Source organism: Haematobia irritans, chromosome 2 (assembly GCF_050003625.1).
Source record: "Haematobia irritans isolate KBUSLIRL chromosome 2, ASM5000362v1, whole genome shotgun sequence".
Taxonomy (NCBI): domain Eukaryota; kingdom Metazoa; phylum Arthropoda; class Insecta; order Diptera; family Muscidae; genus Haematobia; species Haematobia irritans.
In genome coordinates this window covers 13,990,257-14,002,578 of record NC_134398.1, presented here as the reverse complement: position 1 = coordinate 14,002,578, position 12,322 = coordinate 13,990,257, and the positions used below count along the sequence as shown (strand labels likewise).

The 12,322-nt window shown below is 30.2% G+C and overlaps 1 protein-coding gene and 1 long non-coding RNA gene across 2 annotated transcripts; one reads left to right on the top strand and one right to left on the bottom strand.

Annotated features, from left to right (window-relative positions):
- Positions 1-4,222: 4,222 nt before the first annotated feature.
- On the bottom strand, positions 4,223-9,804 carry LOC142223536 (clavesin-1-like). The gene is made up of 4 exons (XM_075293416.1): positions 9,554-9,804; positions 9,402-9,493; positions 4,801-4,966; positions 4,223-4,733 (listed from the first exon to the last, which is right to left on the bottom strand). Exons 1-4 carry the CDS (start codon positions 9,720-9,722, stop codon positions 4,249-4,251), a joined length of 912 nt encoding a protein of 303 aa, XP_075149531.1. The 5' UTR covers positions 9,723-9,804; the 3' UTR covers positions 4,223-4,248.
- Positions 9,805-10,186: 382 nt separating this feature from the next.
- Positions 10,187-11,141, top strand: LOC142227513 (uncharacterized). The gene is made up of 3 exons (XR_012719870.1): positions 10,187-10,503; positions 10,568-10,673; positions 10,739-11,141. It is a non-coding gene; the product is annotated as an uncharacterized LOC142227513 (long non-coding RNA).
- Positions 11,142-12,322: the final 1,181 nt, after the last annotated feature.

The window sequence follows — 12,322 nt, the reverse complement described above, 5'->3', positions numbered from 1 at the left end:
TATAGAAATAAAATCTTGACAAAAATCTTTGTAGAAATGTAGTTCTGACAAAATTTTAAATAAAAAATTTAAAATAAAAAATTTCACAAAATTTTATATAAAAATAAAATGTTGACAAAGAATTCTATAGAAATGAGGATTTGATTAAATTTAATATAAAAAAATTCTTATAAAAAATAAAAATTTTCATTAAATACAAAATTTTGACAACATTTTATATAACAATAACATTTTGACAAAAAGAAATGAAGATTTGACATTTTAGATTTGAAATTTTATATAAAATACAATTTTGACAAAACTTTCTATAAAAATAAAAATTTTCAATAAAAACTAAAGTTTTGAGAAATATTTCTATAGAAATAAAATTTTGACTAAATTTTCTATAGAAATAAAATTTTAACAAATTTTTCAGTAGAAATAAAATTTTGATAAAATTTCTTATAGAAATAAAATTTTGGCAAAATTTTCAATATAAATAGAATTTTGACAAAATTTTCTATAGAAATAAAATTTTGACAAAATTTTCTATAGAAATAAACTTTTGACAAAATTTTCCATAGAAATAAAATTTTGACAAAATTTTCTATAGAAATAAAATTTTCAAAATAAAAATTCTAAAGAAATAAAATGTTGACAAAATTTTCTATAGAAATAAAATTTTGAAAAACTTTTCTATAGAAATAAAATTTTGACAAAATTTTCTAAAGAAATAAAATTTTGACAAAATTTTCTATTTTGACATGATGGGTTCACAGTAAAACCTCTTAAAAGTGAACAACCGAAGTCGCCTAAAGTTCGTCCACATTTGGGATGTGTCCAGTTATGATTTAAATGTTCTAATATAGAAAACGACAATTGTGCTCTTTTACGAGGTGTCAGGTTTTCAGAGTGGACAATTTTGTGAGGTTTCACTGAATATTATAAAGAAAACAATTATATTTTGACGATTTTACGTAAAGTTCCAAACTGTGTTTGTTTCAGCAACACAGCTACATGCAATTTAATTCGGCCCAATCATTGCCTTTGTTGCGTCGGTATATTAAAAGCCACCTCAGAATATTACACAGAAAATCTTATTTTTTATTTAATACAAAATCACGAAATTAATTGATTCAATTAAATTGTTACTTAAAGTATCAATCATCAATTGATTGATACAACTTCTTTGTGTTTGATCTTTGTTTTAATTAAACAATCAATTAAATGTTTGTTTGACATTAAAAAAAAACAACACAATTCCAAATTCAATTGGAAAGCATATTGTGTTATTCAGTATTGTGTATTGGCCTTGTTAATACCGGAATAGAGTGATGAAAAAAACGGTTTTTGAAATTCGGATTTTCTCGGTTCTAAAAAACCGGACATTTGTTAAAACCTATGGGGGTGTTTTACAAATTAAGTAACCGGTCCAACCGGTTTTTTCCCAAAAGTTGCAAAAACGCTTAAAAAAATTCCTTGGCTATAATTTCGGTAACAACACTGTAGATAAGCATTAAAATATTGAATTTTTTCTGAAATGTTATATTAAAGACGGTATTAAAGAGTCTCGACAAGTAGAGTTCATTTTCTACAGAAAGGTAGAAAAAACAAGTATATACGGCCGTAAGTTCGGCCAGGCCGAATCTTATGTACCCTCCACCATGGAAAGACTGTCATCCACAAATTTCAACTCACATGGTTGTTAAATATCATATGCTACCACCACATACCAAATTTCAACCAGATCGGATGAATTTTGCTTCTCCAAAAGGCACCGGAAGTCAAATCTGGGGATCGGTTTATATGGGAGCTATATATTATTATGGACTGATAGGAACCAATTCCTGCATGGTTGTTGGATACCCTATACTAACATCACGTACCAAATTTCAACCGAATGGGAAGAATTTTGCTCTTCCAAGGTGCTCCGGAGGTCAAATCTGGAGATCGGTTTATATGGAGCCTATATATAATTATGGACCGATATCGACCAATTTTTGCATGGGTGTTTGAGGCCATATATTAACATCACGTACCAAATTTCAACTGAATCAGATGAATTTAAGTCTAAGAGGCTCCGGAGGTCAAATCTGGTGATCGGTTTATATGGGGGCTATATATAATTATGGACCGATATGAACCAATTTTTGCATGGTTGTCAGAGACCATATACTAACACCATGTACCAAATTTCAGCCGGATCGGATGAAATTTGCTTCTCTTAGAGGCTCCGCAAACCAAATCGGGGGATCGGTTTATATGGGGGCTATATATGGTCGCTAACAACCATGCAAAAATTGGTTCACATCGGTCCATAATTATATATAGCCCCCATATAAACCGATCCCCCAAATTTGGCTTGCGGATCCTCTAAGAGAAGCAAATTTCATCCGATCCGGCTCAAATTTTGTACATGGTGTTAGTATATGGTATCTAACAACCATGCAAAAATTGGTCCACATCGGTCCATAATTATATATAGCCCCATATAAACCGATCCCCAGATTTGGCTTGCAGAGCCTCCAAGAGAAGCAAATTTTATCCGTTCCGGCTGAAATTTGGTACATGGTGTTAGTATATGGTCTCTAATGACCAAGCAAAAATTAGTCCACATCGGTCTATAAATATATATAGCCCCCATATAAACCGATCACCAGATTTGACCTCCGGATCCTCTTGGAAGACTAAAATTCATCTAATTCAGTTGAAATTTGGTACGTGGTGTTAATATATGGCCTCAAATATCAATGTAAAAATTGGTCGAAATCGGTCCATAATTATATATAGCCCCCATATAAACCGTAGCCCCTTGGAAGAGCAAAATTCATCCGATTCGGTTGAAATTTGGTACGTGATGTTAGTATATGGTATCCAACAACCATTCAGGAATTGGTTCATATCAGTCCATAATTATATATAGCCCCCATATAAACCCGGTGCCTTTCGGAGAAGAAAAATTCATCCGATCTGGTTGAAATTTGGTACGTGGTGGTAGTATATGATATTTAACAACCATGCCAAAAGTGGTTCATATCAGTCCATAATCATATGTAGCCCCCATATAAACCGATCCAAATCGGTTCATAATTGTATATAGCCCACATATAAGCGACCCCCATATTTCAATTCTGGCTCTTTACGTACCGTGCTAAACTCCATATCGATTCGTAATTATTTGTAGACTTACCTATGATTTGTAGACTTACCACGTATGGATTAACTCACAATATAGAAAACGTTGTTAAGAAGTTTTAAGATACCACAACCCAAGTAATTCGATTGTGGCTGACAGTCTTTCGTAGAAGTTTCTACGCAATCCATGGTGGAGGCCACATAAGATTCGGCCTGGCCGAACTTACGACCGTATATACTTGTTTTATATTTATTTTCATAATTTATTATGATTGTAAATCTTGTAATAAATAAATAAATAAAAACAAATTAAGTCAATAATAATAACGTAAGAACTATCATAGTTTTTGTTGACAAAATATATGCTCCTACACAGAAAAAATTTTCGAAAATTTTTCCAATTGAAATCTTAATTGAGTTTTAAAAAATATTCAATTAAAAATTTAATTGATTCAACAAATTTTTTAATTGAAACAAAAATCAATCACACAAATTAATAGAATCAATTAATTTTTTAATTGGATCAGTTAGTTTTTTAATTGGATCGATTAATTTTTTAATTGACTATTAATTAATTTTTTAATTAATACTATCATTTCTGTGATTGAAGACGTTTAAATTAAAAAAATAATTGGGTCAATTAATTTCGTGATTGAATCAGTTTTTTTTGTGTGTAATTGAACAAGCACGATTTGCTTATATTTCATTGACATATCTCTGGGATTTCTTTAGAAAACCAAAGTAACATATTTTATTTGACATCTTGGACGAATATTTTTTGATGGAACTGTTTAGAAACGAGTTGGAAGTGCGCAGAAGATACATTCGGCCTGTTTTCTTATTTCAGTTTACATTAAAAATAAAAAACCGAAAACCGGTTTTTATCATATTAAAAACACGGGTTCTACCAGTCCACCGAAAATGGGATTTTATACAAAACCGACAATCGGTGCAAAACGAAAAACCGGTCCACCGGTTTTGATCACTCTACACCGGAATTGGAGTATAACAGGGTGAAAACACACTCATAGCGACTGTCGGCAGGCGAAAACATATTTTCATTTGTCATGTACAAATGTTAGATTATAAAAATTTTGATAAAAAAATTAGTGCGCCCCATCGCTTTATTATATTTTATTTATAAGCATATTTCATAAAATTAACGTAATCGTTTTGATACTTCTGAAATAATTCATAGAATTGAGGACCATATGATGGTTGGGCAGTTTTCAATGTACCACCATAACATTCAGGCAAGCAATCAGGTGATATATAACGATGTAGTGACGACATATCCGATCCATGTAGATATAGCCTCTTGGCATATTTTTTCTTCAAAAATTGTTTAGCTATAGTATAAACAATATTGAAGACCTTAGGTTGATTTACAATGTGATAACCTTTGAAGCGTACTCCCATGCTTTCCTGAATGTAATCCGCAAGACATTTACAATATGCGGGTGTGTAAAGTAGAGCTTGTCGCAGTGTTAAATCCAACATATCCAATATAATGGTAATACCACACATTTGTGTTTCCGGTTCAGATCGCAAATACTCGGATTGGAGGAAAAATGATTTTAAATAAAAATTTTTGTCAAATTTGTTGGTATCCCAATATTCTGAAAACAAAACATCATAATAATTGTAAACATACTGCAATAAATAAATTTTTATAAATTTACTTACTACCAGCGAGAAACACTATTATTCGTCGACCCTGTTGATCACGTTGGGGTAGAACAGATCCAGTGAAATTGTGAAAAAAATCCTTTAGTGCTGGTAATTCCGATGAAATCGATGATTCGATGAAATGTTCCGAATATGTTCGACGAAATTTGTAATAATTTTTAATCTAAGAAATAAACGAATTCATATATAAACATATTTATTAGGGAACATGTTTTGGAGATAAACGACACTTTTGGTTTTTTTTCTTAATTATTTTCAAGGCATATTTAGGAAGGTAGTTGCAAGCTATCAGGTGATGTAAATGTTTTTCATTTGAGCAGAACTTTGATTGTCGGTATTTGCTTAATGGCATAGGCGTAGCTAAAGGTGTTTCATGGATTTGTCATCACCTCCTACCAAATACCATGTAGCATTTCTTCAAACTATGATTAAATATCATTTAATTAAATATTCTGGTTTATTTTTTACTCTTTTTGAGGTATCTCCCAGAAGAAGACGAAATACGCACATGGTGTCTTTAGCAATAACGCTTAGAGCCGGCCCCTGAGCCGGTTGCCACAGTTGATAGAATTTTACAAAAAATAGTAATTTTTGTACTGTTTTGTAGATTGTTAGAATTCTTGATTTTGGTAGATTTTGCAAAGAGGTACTTCTTCATAAATTGAAATTCTATTGAAATAAACTTTTGAAAAATTTTTCTATAAAAATAAATTTTTTTCAAAATTTTCTACAGAAATAAAATTTTTACAAAATCTTCTATGTAAATAAAATTTTAACAAAATTTTCAATAGAAATAAAATTTTTACAAAATCTTCTATGTAAATAAAATTTTAACAAAATTTTCAATAGAAATAAAAATTTTCTATAGAAATAAAATTTGGACAACATTTTCTATAGAAATAAAATTTTGACAAAATTTTGTATAGAAATAAATTGTTCACAAAATTTTCTATAAGAATAAAATTTTTCCTATAGAAATAAAATTTTGACAAAATTTCCTATAGAATAAAAATTGGAAAAATGTTCTGTGGAAATAAAATTTTGACAAAATTTCCTATAGAAATAAAATGTTGACAAAATTTACTATAGAAATAAAATTTTCCAAAAATTTTCTATAAAAAAATCCAAAAATTTTCTATAGAAATAAAATTTTCAAAAAAATTTCAAAAGAAATAAAATTTTGACAAAATTTACTATGGAAAAAAATGTTGACAAAAATTTCCTATAGAATAAAAATTGGAAAAAAATTTCTGTGGAAATAAAATTTTGACAAAATTTCCTATAGAAGTAAATTGTTGAAAAAAAAATTTATAGAAATAAAATTTTCCAAACATTTTCTATAAAAAAAAAATTCCAAAAATTTTCTATCGAAATAAAATTTTCAAAAAAATTTCAAAAGAAATAAAATTTTGACAAAATTTACTATGGACAAAATTTTTGACAAAAATTTCTATAGAAATAATATTTATAATATAAAATAATATTTTGACAAAATTTTCTATACAAATAAATTGTTGACAAAATTTTCTATAGGAATAAAATTCCGGGGGCTCGCCAGAGGGAGAGGAAGAGAAGAATGTGTATTACTCTACCCCATCGAGCTCTACGGAATTCACAGGTTTTACCCCAGCGGTATCAACGAGGCAGAGTGACACAGAATCACCGTTCCGAAGATCTAACTCAGAGGTAGCGGAGCCAATTGAGGATGTCAGGCGATCCACAAGGGTACGGAGACCGAGGGTCTTGTTCTCTCCGTAAGGGAAGAGTGTTATATATGGATACTGGCAACTCTAAAAGGACAATGAACATACATGGCAACTCTATTTATATATATTTCATTCATTGTGAAATTCGTTTTGATACTGATCTTTATATTCATCTTAAATATTAAAATTACTAAAAAAAGAAAGTATCCCACTCTATTGAATACTTAACAGTATTATTTCTATAGAAATAATATTTTGACAAAATTTTCTATAGAAATAAAATTTTGAAATAAATTCGTAGAAACATATCTCTTTTCCTTTGCCATTGTCAAATCATCGATTTGAGTGCAGTTGGCTGGGTTTATTTTGAGCGTGCTTCCTCTTACTTCATTCGTTTTGTTTTGTTATTGTTGGTTTATTCTAAATAAAATTTTGACAAAATTAACTATGGAAAAAAATGTTGACAAAATTTTCTATAGAAATAATATTTATAATATAAAATAATATTTTGACAAAATTTTCTATAGAAATAAATTGTTGACAAAATTTACTATAGAAAACATTTTTGACAAAATTTTCTAAAGGAATAAAATGTTGACATTTTTTATAGAAATAAATTGTTGACAAATTTTCTATAGAAATAAAATTTTGAAATAAATTCGTACAAACATATCTCTTTTCCTTTGCCATTGTCAAATCATCGATTTGAGTGCAGTTGGCTGGGTTTATTTTGAGCGTGCTTCCTCTTACTTCATTCGTTTTGTTTTGTTATTGTTGGTTTATTCTTCAATCAGATTTCCCCTGTAAGCCATTCCTATTTTTTGCTATTCTTTCTTTCTATTCTTCTATTCTTTCTCTTATTTGCTTTTCTTTCTGATAGTTCCGAAGACATTTAGAATTAAGAACCAAAGTAAGTTTCAAAAAATTACCAAAATTTAATCGCTGGAGTATTTTTATGGTTGCCACAGTAGAATTCTACCAAAAATGGTGAGAAAATTTTCAAAAAAAAATACAATTTTGAGAAAATTTTCTATAGAAAAAATTTTTTTTGACAAAATTTTCTATAGGGATAAAATTTTGACAAACTTTTCTATAGAAATAAAATTTTGACAAAATTTTCTATAGAAATAAAGTTTTGAAAAATTTTTCTATAGAAAAAAAGCTTAAAAAATTTTCGATATGAATAAAATTTTGACACAATTTTCTATAGAAATAAAATTTTGACAAAATTTTCTATAGAAATAAAATGTTGGCAAACTTTTTTATAGAAATAAAATTTTGACAAAATTTTCTATAGAAATAAAATATTGACAAAATTTTCCTTTTATATTTAAAGTTATTTTTTAGTTTTTTTATATTGGCCTAAAGGCTTGGTTACTTTTACAATAAATATAAAATAAAAAAAAATAAAATCTTGACAAAATTTTCTATGTTGGTTTCGTAGATTTGTGGTAAAATTTTCTTCAAATTTTTGTAGATTATTTTTGGCACGAGTGTTAACCGTTTTACCACACATTAGGGCTGTTTTCTTTTAGTGCTGGATGCAACATTTGTATGGGCTATCTAGAACACCCTTTGCACTGGTGTTCTATCCAGAACATCTCATCAGTGCAAGTCGCGCCGATGTTGCCAGATTGTATTTTGATAAAGTGACGCTACTTCGATTCACAATAGCAATTTATTGTGACTAATTTATCGAAAAACATGAAATTCTAACTGGTACAGTGTCATAATTAATCGCAGCAGTATATATTTATTACTATTTGAGCATTTCATACATTAAAAATGTAAGATTTCACTTCTTTTCTGTGATTGTTTTTAAACAGCTGACGACAGTGTTGCATAGTTTTGGAGATGTCCTGGATAAACGAGTACCCTGTTTTCTTTTAGTCCTTCAGGGCTTAGGGTATCCAGTGCTAAAAGAAAACAGCCCTAATGTTAAAGATCAAGCCTTGCCGGCTTCTAATTTCCTCCTCTAGAGCCAACAAAATGTAAAAATTGTTAAAAATTGTGTTGAGTAAAAAAGTCCTTAAATTGTGCCCTTACGTCCCTACAAGACGCTAAATATTAGAAAAAAAAAACTATATGTAGGAAATTTCCCCTACTTCTGCCAACACTGGTGTACACCACACAATACCAAAGAATGAAGCCGACCCATTTTTGTATGCGGCGGCTTACACTAAATGTTTGCCTCCGGCGGCGGCTTGACGGCTGAGCCGATATAAATATGTCTCTTCGGCGGCGGACAATTATCCATTATAAAATCAATTTGAAGTTATTCGAATGGTAATGAGATTAGTTGTACAATCAATCTTACAATCAAATTTATATTTCATTCAAATTTTCTGAGCTAAATTTGTTCAAAATTATTAGCGCAGCTTGAAATTGATTGATTGTGGGCGAGAGGTTCAAAATTTTGGTAAAATATACGACAAATATTAATACATTTTTCAGATTTAAACCGATTTTGGATTAAGTTGCGGATTAAGTTGCGGCTAAATTTGAGTCGAGATGAGTCGACATGCTCGGCGGCGGAGTGGACTGGCAAAAAATGGTCGGCGGCGGCTGAAATCGGCGGCGCGACTCGACGGCCTCATTCTCTGCACAATACGCTTTCTTCACACCACAAAAAAAGTTTGTTGTTCTGGCTCATACGTGAGATTACTTTTTTCGGACTGATACTGCCAGCACTCATTGATAAGAGAGAAGTTCGCCACGTGTGGTATCACAATGGACTAAATTGAGTCATGTACAGCATTTGTCAGTGCCTAGCCTAAAACTCTTTTGAATCATGTAGTAACTACCCAATAACTTGGTATATCATTGCATTTTGTCTCACTCTACCTGCTTGTTTACCCTACAAACATTTTTTTTTTCTAAATTATAACAAACCATTTTTCGAGCTGATTCGGGATAAAAATGTGCCGGTCTTAAAAAACTCAAAAGCCATTGGTCATTATCTTTGGGATAGTTTATACTCTCTTCTGTAATTGAGACAAAATATAATTAATACAACTGATCTACTATATTGTAATTGAACGTACCTTCCAATATACGTCGAAGTTGTATAAGACCATTGCTAACATTTTCCGGTGTTTCTCTAAGCTCATCTGTTGCAATGGCTTTAGCATATCTCGATGGTTCACAATAATCAAGTTTGAAAATGAAACCATCATGATGAATTTGAGGAGGATTTTCACAGATTTGATACATCTTCAATGGACTTCAAATATTATTATATTCGAACTGTTTGAATTCTCTGCACTAGGTCTTTATCATTTAATGGTCTGACATTAACTAAATCATCTATTGATTTGTATTTTAAAATAATTCCAATTATAAGACCATGAATATTTATTAGTGAATAGGTAATAAATAGAAATGCAATACTGCCTATTTAGAATTTTTTTAACCATTAGCATTCTACATTAGCATCTACATGTCACAGATGTACCCTAAAGATCAGTGACACCTTTATTGGTTGCGTTTTACAATCAGCTGATTACTGAAAAATCCATCCAAATGTCAAATACACAAACATATGGGTGCCGTAGACTTTAATTGTCTGCTACAACTTGCCACACTCACCGATTTGGGTAGGTATAGTGGCAGCAAGTTATTTTAGGCTCACTTATGGCCAGTTTCTCATCTTCCCAATAAACACAAGATGAGCGTTTTTCAAATGCGACAACTTTTCAGTTTGAGGGTAAATATAATTTTCAACATAAATTCAACTTGACTTGAAATAGCTCATCTTCAATACATCTTCAAATTGTTTGCGAATTACTTCCAATTTGCCAAAATGTTGACGAAATCTTTGAAAAGGTGTTGAAGATAATATGAGAAAACTTTGACAAAACACTACCCTAAAATGCAACGAAAAAACCATGTGGTTTTCAATACTTATTTGTGCAACGAAGTTCGTGGTCAATTGCAAGAAATAAAAAAAAAATGGAAAATTTTAGACAAATAACCAAATAGTTTATAAAAATAGGTAAGTGAAAATAAAAAATGAAATAAAACTTTAAGGAAGTCACTAAATGTATATCCCTTTGCAGAAAACTAAAATTATGGATTCTACGTTCTTGAAAACATTTAAACGCTGACCGATGAAAAAATGGTGGACAATTAACTGGAACTGCTTCAAATAGTTTATAATAATTGGTACGTCAATATGAAAAATTAAATCAACATTTTAGAAAAGTCACTAAATTTAAATCTCTTTGCAGAAAACTAAAATCTTTGGAATCTACATTCTTGCAAACATTAAGAAGCTGACCAATGAAAAATGAGTGGCTTATCGACATGAAAAATTTTCCAGAAACATTACAAGTGCAACCAATTAAAATGGTTAAAAACAACAAATTGTTGAAATCAACAACTTCTGGATGAAAATGTGCATCACATCGTCAGTTTAATTCATATGCTATTATCAGTTTAAAATGGATATTTTGTGAATTCCTTCTGCTGGAAATCAATTCTAACACGCGGTCCAGTACGTTCCTAATTTCAAATTGCCCGCATGTTAATAAATTTTAATGTTGTTTTATGACACCAAAAGGAAGGAAATCGAATTATCAATGCAAAAGTGTTTACTAATAATGTTTAAAATATTTAAAGTTTTGTTGTTTGTTTGTTTTTTTTTTTTTGTTCTTATTTGTTGATATGTTTAATAAGATTATTATTTATCAATTGGTATTGTAGTATATTTTGTAGTGTAGTGTATTATTATATATTTTATTTTGATAAAAATGAATAAATTATACAAAATTCATAGAATTTTGGCTTTGACTTTCAATTTGAAGTGGGGATATCATTCATACAAATTTAGGTTCAAAAGTATTTGCAACGATGTTAATTTTGAATTTGACTCGCATAGAAAATTGTTTGACAAATTATTGAGTAGCGATGCATTTCAATTTGAGGATAACACTTGAGATATTATTGCTAATGTGTTGAATTTCACTGTTGAGGGTAATGTCTGTTTTTTGTTGAGAACGCGATTTTCTCAACAATTTCTCAACTTGAATATTACACTAATCCTTTGAAAAAATGTTTGAAAAATTGTTGAAATTTAGCATTTTTCAAACGTTTGTGTTTATTGGGTTACGATTAATACTTAACCGGAAGATAGACTCCCGGATAGGAAAATTGTGTATGTTTTATCGATAAATAATACCAACACATTGAAACCCCGGCCCTTAGACTATTGTGATACCACAAACGCTAAAACTTCTCTCTTATCAATAGGTGCTGTCCAATTATATGTTAAGCTCTTTGTGAGGGGACTTTCTTCTTATACCCGAGTCCAAACGACGTTTCGCATTATGTGCCATTTGAATTTCAACGGGATCTTGTGAAATTTGCTCTTTGCCAAAAATGAGGGTTAATTTTTTCACCTTTTTATGAAAGCCATTTTACATTTAAAACGAATTTTATACCTCATTCACATTACACTTCTAAAATCCACTTTAACTAGATTTCAACTGTCATTTGCCTTGTAAATAAGGCTCAACTTTTAATAGATTTCGAGCCTAATGTGAATGAGGTATTAACCAAAATTAATACAAATGTATACGCACCTGTTTCCTCTCCGTTCACACGATGAGAATTGTTTCTTGATCAGCTGATACGAAAAAAAAATTACAAAATGTTTACGTTTTACGTTTGGTAATCGTTTGTATGGTTGTCGTATATCAAAAGCAGTAAGTTCGGCCGGGCCGAATCTTAAATACCCACCACCATTAATCAAATATTAGGATTTCCTTTGAAATTTCAGGAGGTTTTGAGGACAGATCAAGCAGAGCAGTTCA